Below are 9,645 nucleotides of genomic sequence, written 5' to 3'. Positions count from 1 at the left end.
GTGCGCCTGGAGGAGTCCTACTCCCACCAGGAGTAGGACTCCCCCCTCTTTCCTTGTTGGAGAAGGAAAGGGGAAGGGGGAAAGAGGAAAGGGGGGCGCCGCCCCCCTTCCTTGTCCTATTCGGACTAGGGGGCGAGGGGGCGTGTGGCCTGCCCTGGCCGTCCCTCCTCTTCTCCCTTAGGGCCCATGTAGGCCCATTAACCCTCGGGGGGGGGGGTCCGGTAACCCCCCGGTACTCTGGTAAAATCCCGATTTCACCCGGAACGATTCTGATATCCAAATACATGCTTTCAATATATAAATCTTTATGTCTCGACCATTTCGAGACTCCTCGGCATGTCCGTGATCACACCCGGGACTCCGAACAACCTTCGGTACATCAAAACACAAAAACCCTAATTACGATCGTCACCGAACTTTAAGCGTGCGGACCCTACGGGTTCGAGAACTATGTAGACATGACCGAGACACGTCTCTGGTCAATAACCAATAGCGGAACCTGGATGCTCATATTGGTTCCTACATATTCTACGAAGATCTTTATCGGTCAAACCGCATAACGACATACGTTGTTCCCTTTGTCATCGGTATGTTACTTGCCCGAGTTTCGATCGCCGGTATCTCAATACCTAGTTCAATCTCGTTACTGGCAAGTCTCTTTACTCGTTCCGTAATACATCATCTCGCAACTAACTCATTAGTTGCAATGCTTGCAAGGCTTATAGTGATGTGCATTACCTAGTGGGCCCAGAGATACCTCTCCGACAATCGGAGTGACAAATCCTAATCTTGAAATACGCCAACCCAACAAGTACCTTCGGAGACACCTATAGAGCACCTTTATAATCACCCAGTTACGTTGTGACGTTTTCTAGCACACAAAGTGTTCCTCCGGTAAACGGGAGTTGCATAATCTCATAGTCATAGGAACACGCATACATCATGAAGAAAGCAATAGCAACAAACTAAACGATCAAGTGCTATGCTAACGGAATGGGTCAAGTCAATCACATCATTCTCCTAATGATGTGATCTCGTTAATAAAATGACAACTCATGTCTATGGTTAGGAAACATAACCATCTTTGATCAACGAGCTAGTCAAGTAGAGGCATACTAGTGACACTCTGTTTGTCTATGTATTCACACATGTATTATGTTTCCGGTTAATACAATTCTATCATGAATAGTAAACATTTATCATGATATAAGGAAATAAACAATAACTTTATTATTGCCTCTAGGGCATATTTCCTTCAAAAATACCCTCAACGATGGCTATAAGTGGCAAGGCCCGGTTTCCTCAGAGGACAAAGTTATATGTTTCAGTGAGGTTGGTAGTCATGACACCGTACCTTGCTCCATATGTGTCATGCAGCAAGGACCACCTCTCTAGAGGCTCATGCTCTATCCACTGGCCAAAGGTTTTAATTGTCCTCCCAAGCCTTCTCCTAGTACCAGGTGGGTCAAATCTTGGCAAGTCACAAAGCCCAACAGGCTCCTCCTCCACGGCCATTGTTCCTGTTGCTAACTATGCAGCTACTGCTTCAACATGTGCTCTCACCACTGCATCTCGTGCAGCTTTCTGGTCCCTAACATGTCTCTGTGTGCACACATTAAGTCTGCCATGTATCAAATCGTACTTCCATAGCTGGTTCTGCTTGCAGAGTTTTTTGAATATATTCATGAGGTTCTTATTTCTGAACTACGAGAAGATATTAGCCCCCCGATGGCTCATGCACCAACGGCTCTGCAAGTCCTACCATGGAGTTTGTTCCTTAGGACCAAGGTTTGTCAGTTTATTTATCGCACTGAGTATACCTGCATGCCTGTCATGAAAGATGCACACATTTTTGGCTTATCCTGCACAACTGCTATTTTCAGTTGCCTGAAGAACCATGTCCAACTTTCAATGCTCTCACTCTCCACAAATGCAAATGCCAATGGGACTACTTGATTTTGGTCGTCTAGACCAATGGCGGTCAGGATCTGACCCTTGTACTTACCAGTGGGAAAAGTGCCATCTACACATATGAAAGCACAGGTGCTCCCTGGGTGATTTTGGTAATCAATGTCAACATATTGGCTGTTGGACTAATAGTTTTATCAAGTATATTTCAGATAAGTTCAACAGTGGAGTGGCAAGGACAAGATGACGTGCAACCCCTTCAAAATGCTAAGGACAAAGATTGGCAAAAGCTCAAGCTTCTTCATTTCTATTTTAGTGATCCAACACTACTTCAGGATGCTGCTACGTGACACTACGATCAGAGACCCTTCAAAGAAACTGTGTGCGATGCAATAATCACAAATTGTGATGTAAAAAACCAAAAAAAAAGATGCAAAACATTTGCGATGACGGATGCATCAAACACGGTTCAAATTTTTAGTTGCGTGTGCGATGCAGGGCATACGGTTCAATTCATTGAACTGTTTGCAATGAGGCAGAAGAACAAAAACAGGCAGCCAGATGAAAGTGTGTGTGTTATACGGCATATGGTTCACTCGGATGAACTATTTGTGATTAGGCGGAACAAAAGAAATGGTCAGCTAGATCAAGGTGTGTGTGATAGAGCGCAAATAATTTACTCGAATGAACTGTTTGCGTTGAGCCAAGATAACAGAAACGGTTCAATATAACAAGATGTGTGTGATACGCGGCAAACAAGCCTGTAATCAGAAATGTGTGTGAAGACCGATAATAACACAGACGATTGCTGCTAATAAGACGTGTTGTTGTGCGTTGGGATTGCATATAGAACAACAACATATATATACACACTTATAAGGACATGGTTGCATAACCAAATTAAACATCCAATTACATAGGTGGCTACTACACACATGACATTTGCACCCACCAAAGTAAACTATTACATGCATAATTACATAGGTGGCTACTACACACATGACATTTCCACACACCAAAGTCAACTATATATTACATGCATAATTAACTAGGATAAACGATCATCTGATCATCATCTACTTCTTGTGACGCTTGCCACTACTGCTCTACTTGTGGCTTGATCCGGCCTTGTTGATTTTGGTAACGAGGCACTTCCTCATGTCAATGATCCGCCTGTGCATCTCGTATCATGTGTACACGCTCTTGGCTGCGAACCTGAGGTGAGGTCCATCCAGTTTCTGCATTCAGACCCCGTGCCAGGATACATGATGTGTTCTGTTGGCATCATGCTTCATCTTTTCGTACTATGGGTCGATGATGGCCAAGGCGAGTTCAACCGGGATTCCTTCTTCGTGCTGCCCCAGACCCTGCAATGCTCATAGATTTTAACAAGGTTCTTGCAGGCCAAGCCCGTAACCCTGAGCGCTTTTACATCATCGGTGGTTTACACCATAGAGAACTTGTGTCGGTGCTGTTGACAAACCTGGTGAAACGGTCGCAAGGCTCTGTGGCCATGCAGGAGTGGTAGATGAGGACATGATGGCGCACACACAACTAGGCGACGACAACCTTTTGATCTATGTTGGGAGGATCGCCTATGTATTGGAGGTCGATGCTGACCACCTTGTACCTGTCTCGAGCAAGCAACTGCTCAACGGTGTTGATGTAGTCGTCCACCATGGCCGGGTCAATGGCGTACACCACCGAGAGATCCGTCTACCTCGCGTGGGTCTCCACTTTATGCTTGCCAAACTCCATTGGAGTGCCGCTAGACATCCCCTCTCTACGTGTCGTCCTGGGTGTGCTTGTTGTGTTGTGGGGAGCGATCAAAAGGTTGAAGAGACTAAGGTTATAATGGCCGCGGGAATTAAAGGGGAAGTCGGACGGCCTGGAATATCGGCACGCCCGGATGGCAGTTCTAATTTGCAGCGCGTAACTCCATCGTGCCGCATGTAACTGCATCATGGCGACACGCACGGTGCAGCCGCATGCATATGCCCCCCTAACATGATCGTGCGCGGGCCCCAATCGCTGGCAGAGCGCGTGCAGGGACGCGAGAAGAGCACTCCGCGATCGCCTCAACGTCAAGCAACCATATATATGTATATAGAAGTTGAACACGCAAGGAAAAGCTGTGCACATGCCGAGCACGTGGAGGTACATGAGCAGAGCGCGCCAACGGATGCGAGCAGAGCGTGCCGCGACGCCTAACAATGAGCACAACGCTCTGCGGTGCCTAACAGCGAGCAGAGCGCGCCGAGGGACGCGAGCAGAGGCCGGCACAGTGATACGTGGCAACTAAGACGAACTGTGCGAGTAATGGCGGAGACATCAAGCACGAATCAGGTTAGAATTGCGTGTGCGATATGTGACATACAATTGATCCATCCGAGCTGTTTGTGATGGAATAAGCCATGTCTATTTTGGGCAAACGCTTGCTAGTATACAACCGTTTGTGATTGATGAATTCATCACCGACGGGTTCCCTAGTGTGGTCCGTGTGCGATGTGATATGCTCTATCAACATCTATTGGCCATTGGGTGATGGACGGTCATCCGGGTACGCCATAGGGATGCGAAGAGGCATCCTATATCAGCAAGGACAAGCTGTTCCACCAATAGCTCATCTAAGAGAACTCTCAAGTTAACTGTGCTCAGGCTGGAGCAGCCATCAGATGGGTGACTGGATAGGAAGTTGTCTTGATGTTAAATGACCTCTATGATCCATCTCATCAGTTAAATTAACCTCAAGGTCCTTGTTTTTTAACACATGTTAAAGAAGGTCTACCGGACTACTTTTTGACAATGTGTGATACGTGAAATACAGTTGATCCATCTGAGCTATTTGTGATGGAATAAGCCATGTGTGTTGTGGGCAAACGCTTGCTGGTATACAATGTTTGTGATTGATGAATTCATCACCGACGAGTTCCCTAGTGTGGTCCGTGTGCGATGTGATATGCTCTATCTACACAACATCTATGCTCTGTGTACAGAAGAAGAACAAATATATACTTATAACAGGACATGATTGCAAAACCAAATTAAACATCCAATTACGTTATATAACAAATACCATAAATATTGCAAGGTTCAAATTCAAATATTACAAGGTTCAAACTATTCACAAACATAAAATTCATCTTCTTCAGAATCCTTTTCATGCATTATTTCTGCGAAAAGATCAGCCACCGAGAAGTCATATAGCGGCTCGATACAGTGACTTCCGAATAATCTGTCATACAAAGTTACAAACTGAAATTCAGCTTGTGGAGAGCCTTTTCCATTTAGCTGTAGATGCGTGCACTCTTTAGCAATCCATTCACTTCTGCGCAGTAAATATAGGGCAAACCTCATTACCTTGAGCAACCTTGCTTTCTCAAAAAAGAACCTGGCGAATTTAATTTCTGGTGTGGTGCCTCGGTACTCGGTTAAAGTAATTTTTGTGAGATGGAGATCAAGGCATTCAATGGAATTGGTATATTCCCCAACATTTTCTACTTTCAGGCCTACTAGTATCTGCAAACGAAGACACCATATTAGTGCATAGTTGTAGATTTGAACACTTTGGGCCTCTTTGATTTGTAGGATTTCTAAAATACACGAAAAGAGTGAAATGCCACCTTCAAATCTTTCATGATAAACTTTTATCACGAAAGCATGTCAGGCAAAGGAATAAAACACGTACAACACTATCATCTAAAAAATGTATTGAAATCCTCCGAAATTTCTTTAGAAATCATTCTACATTTGTCATTTTAATCATGGGTAAAAGTAACAAAAAACTGAGCTCTATTGTGGTTAACAATTAACAGGAAAGGAGCACCACCTCGATGTATGGCTTCTCCGTGCAAGGAAAGCATCTAAGGAATCTAACAACTTCATCCAGATAGGGGCCGACAGATTGTAGTGCTAAGATCTTCACTGTACGCAGAGGCCCGGTCAAGCTTGTGGGAATCTTTTTCTGGATGACCGGCGAACATATAGATCAACAACAATTAGATAAAATGTTTTGTCCGATTATATAGAAGAAGGAGAAGAAGAAGACTGTTGTACCTGAATGGATACTGATCTAGTAACAAGTTCGTTGAATTCAGCACACGAATAGCCTAATATTTTCAATTTCGGTGTGTGAATGACCCTGATTCTTACTGGACCTAATTTATCATGTACATACAATCTCTCGAGGAAAGGTGTATTCTCAATGATAATATCATGAAACACCTCAACTGACAACCTTGGGCGGTGCCAACAATGCACATAAATCGCACAGACATTCATTGAGGTGATGTGGAGGCTACTGAACCCATCCATCACATGAAGACGAAGGTACTCGAGCATTGTACAGTCGATGAGCATGTGCTCCAAAATCCTCCTTCAAGATGCGGACGACAATGAGATCGAGGTGCTTAAGTTTAGGGAGCTAAAGAGCGCACATGACATCGATCTAGGGGAAAATGCACCGCCTGAATGTAGCGCGGCGCAGCGTGGGCGCGAGGCGGAACACGGATGGCGGCAGCGAGAAAGGACGTCTAGCATGAAAGCTGAGCTCCTCGAGCCGATCCAGGGCTGGGGATAGGAACCAGTAGTGCAACCTGGGTTGGGTCTTGTTGTGGGGATTTAGCCTGTAGATAGCAAGGCGTCTGACCGGCCCAGGGTGCGTGTCGAGGACGTGGGACAATGCGTCCAGGCGTTGTTTCTCCCCGCTGTAGAACTCGTGGTCGACGATGAGGTCCAGGGGATGCAGCGCCAGAGAGGGCGCCACCGCCACGAGAGGACAATGGTCCACACGCTATATTTAACGGGGAGGTGGGATATGATGGTTACCAACATCTCGTCGGGGAGGCTACTGATGAAGTCCATGTTCGCCGAAGGCTCTTGTGGTTCTGGCTCGATCCACCCCCTCTTGTTGGTCGGCTCGTCCTCCATCTCGCAGCAGGCGGCGATCCTTGGTGGCCGTGCTTGTAGATGAAAACGGAGGACTATTCTACGTGCCTTCCTGAGGCGGCCAAAACAAAAGTCCAAAACTAGTAATAAATTGCAGCGCTCGCGGCGTACGCGGTGGACTGCTCACAGTCGTCCCGTCTAATCAAACAGCTGCCCACGGTAGTAAATGGTTAGTTGAACACCCAAGGTTTGACTAATACGACCATTTGCGATAATAACATGGTGTCTATTTGTTAAAAATGACTAGGAAAATCAATGTATAAAAAGGCGAAATGAACCCTGCATAATTTCATATGTTTAGCACAGTTGCATGTTGCCTCTGTAAAATAAATCAAGGCGGGAAGATACAACATATGTTGTTTCTCGACCAGATCATGTGACCAAGTTCGGTCTCGGAACAATGAGGCTTCTTGATAGAAGCTCCGGTTTGTATGAAAGAAAATATGGGTCAAAATGGCAGCAATATATAACCCCAGCTTACAGAAGGTACAAAATCACGATAATTAATTGTTCAGTAGGTTTACACAAAATCTAGATTGAATAGGACAATAACAACGAAGTCATCCAAAGTTTTGAGCATTCATAGTGAAATGGATCAGTCTGATCCATAAAATCAAGATCCTGGACCAGAAAATCTAGTGGTCATGATAATAAGTTGTTGTAAATAGAAACTGAGCACGTTCAGAAGCCCTTTGTCCACCCGAAACTTCTTTTATGATGTTAAACGTGTCCATCCGTGAGAAAGTGTCTTTCAAAAATCTTAATCCTCATGGACAATAGGACTCTCGCATTCAACAGGAAGAATGTGACAAAGCTAGTGTTTGCATGGTTGGATGCATATCCTTGCAGAGTTATTGTCCTCAAACGAATGTCATGAGAACAGAGAAAATCCCAGTGCTTCTTATGCCACCGATTGGTTATACCTTTTTGTCCATGTCCTTTAGCCTAAATAGACATGAAGACTGAAAATAGTTAATGTCTAAAAAAAGTAGTACAACTGAAAGATTAGTTCTACTAAAGTATATCAATGTTCTTGATATCATCACCTATATATACAAATTCTCGAGACATGGAAAGCATCACAGCAAGCCGATAACCATGTTCAGATCAAAACACCACATACTGATATGTAAGGTCTTGACAGAATCCAGCACCATTTATAGGGTACCCATGGACAAACTCTTCATTGAGCATAGAACATAATATTAGTACCAAAAGCATACTCCAAGATTATATAAAGATTATGCACACAAATGAAAAATGTAGCTTATGATTACAAAAGTGTTGATATATAAAACTTACGCACACAAATGAAAAATGCAGCTTATGATTAGAAAAGTGTTGATGATAATAAACAGTACCTGGATAAGTGTGGAGCCAACCACCATCTTGTAACCTTCAAACAGATCAGGAATTACATCCAAGGTCTCCGATTTAGGCGCAGAGACCATAGTTATTTGCAAAGGTGCATAACGATAATCAAGGAGCAGCCTTTGTAGTGAAGGGGCGTCTTTGATGATGAGCTCCTCTCCTATAAAGCAAATTCCAATGCTTACAAGATGATGCGACTTTATTTGGAGACAACTGATGACCACAAGTATAGGGGATCTATCATAGTCCTTTCTATAAGTAAGAGTGTCGAACCCAACGAGGACAGAAGGAAATGGCAAGTGGTTTTCAGCAAGGTATTCTATGCAAGCACTGAAATTATCGATAACAGATAGTTGTGTGATAAGATAAATCGTAACGAGTAACAAGTAATAAAAGTACACAAGGTGCAGAAAGGTGGCCCAATCCTTTTTGTAGCAAAGGACAAGCCTGGACGAACTCTTATATAAAGCAAAGCGCTCCTGAGGACACATGGGAATTGTTGTCAAGTTAGTTTTCATCATGCTCATATGATTCATGTTCGTTACTTTGATAATTTGATATGTGGGTGGACCGGTGCTTTGGTGCTTCCGTTCCTTGGACAAGACTCCCACTTAATATTAACCCCTCTCACAAGCATCCCCAACTACGAAAGAAGAATTAAGATAAATCTAACCATAGCATGAAACATATGGATCGAAATCAGTCCCTTACGAAGCAACGCCTAAACTAGGGTTTAAGCTTCTGTCACTCTTGCAACCCATCATCTACTTATTACTTCCCAATGCCTTCCCCTAGGTCCAAACAACGGTGAAGTGTCATATAGTCAACGTTCACATAACACCACTAGAGGATAGACAACATACATCTCATCAAAATATTGAACGAATACCAAATTCACATGATTACTTATAACAAGACTTCTTCCATGTCCTCAGGAACAAACGTAACTACTCACAAAGCATATTCATGATCAAGATCAGAGGAGTATTAATTATCATTAAGGATCTGAAAATATAATATTTCACCGGATAAACCAACTAGCATCAACTACGAGGAGTAATCAACACTACTAGGAACCGACAGGTACCAATCTAAGGTTTTGAGACAAAGATCGGATACAAGAGATGAACTAGGGTTTGAGAGGAGATGGTGCTAGTGAAGATGTTTATTGAGATTGACTCTCGATGAGAGGATCATTGGTGATGATGATGACGATGATTTCCCCCTCCCAGAGGTATGTTTCCCCAGCAGAATAGCTCCGCTAGAGCCCTAGATTGGTTCTCCCCAGGTTCCGCCTCGAAACGGCGGCGCTTCGTCCCGAACGCTTCCTTCTGATTTTTTCCAGGTCAAAACAGACCATATAGCAGAAGATGGGCGTCCGAGGCCTACCAGGGGGCCCACAAGGACGGGGGGCGCGCC

The 9,645-nt window shown here is 44.2% G+C and overlaps 1 protein-coding gene across 2 annotated transcripts; it reads left to right on the top strand.

The window, feature by feature from the left end:
• The first annotated feature begins 1,066 nt into the window (after positions 1 to 1,066).
• Positions 1,067 to 2,220, top strand: LOC123185551 (uncharacterized). 2 transcript variants are annotated; one of them, XR_006493432.1, is made up of 3 exons: positions 1,067 to 1,788; positions 1,884 to 2,043; positions 2,121 to 2,202. XR_006493432.1 is itself a non-coding variant. In XM_044597413.1 (2 exons), exons 1-2 carry the CDS (start codon positions 1,274 to 1,276, stop codon positions 1,954 to 1,956), a joined length of 588 nt encoding a protein of 195 aa, XP_044453348.1. In that variant the 5' UTR covers positions 1,067 to 1,273; the 3' UTR covers positions 1,957 to 2,220. The 2 variants fall into 2 exon arrangements, 1 of the variants encoding a protein (XP_044453348.1); XM_044597413.1 differs by having other exon boundaries at positions 1,884 to 2,220.
• Positions 2,221 to 9,645: the final 7,425 nt, after the last annotated feature.

This window comes from Triticum aestivum, chromosome 2A (genome assembly GCF_018294505.1).
Source record: "Triticum aestivum cultivar Chinese Spring chromosome 2A, IWGSC CS RefSeq v2.1, whole genome shotgun sequence".
Lineage (NCBI taxonomy): Eukaryota > Viridiplantae > Streptophyta > Magnoliopsida > Poales > Poaceae > Triticum > Triticum aestivum.
Note: the sequence above shows the minus strand (reverse complement) of the source record. Positions and strands in the feature narration are given on the sequence as shown.

What these genes read in the sequence shown, in the direction of transcription:
- LOC123185551 (XM_044597413.1), top strand. Translation starts at nt 1,274, where the DNA reads ATGGCTATAAGTGGCAAGGCCCGGTTTCCTCAGAGGACAAAGTTATAT. An exon ending in GTTTGTTCCTTAGGACCAAG is followed by an intron (nt 1,789 to 1,883) that starts GTTTGTCAGTTT and finishes TGCTATTTTCAG; the next exon opens with TTGCCTGAAGAACCATGTCC.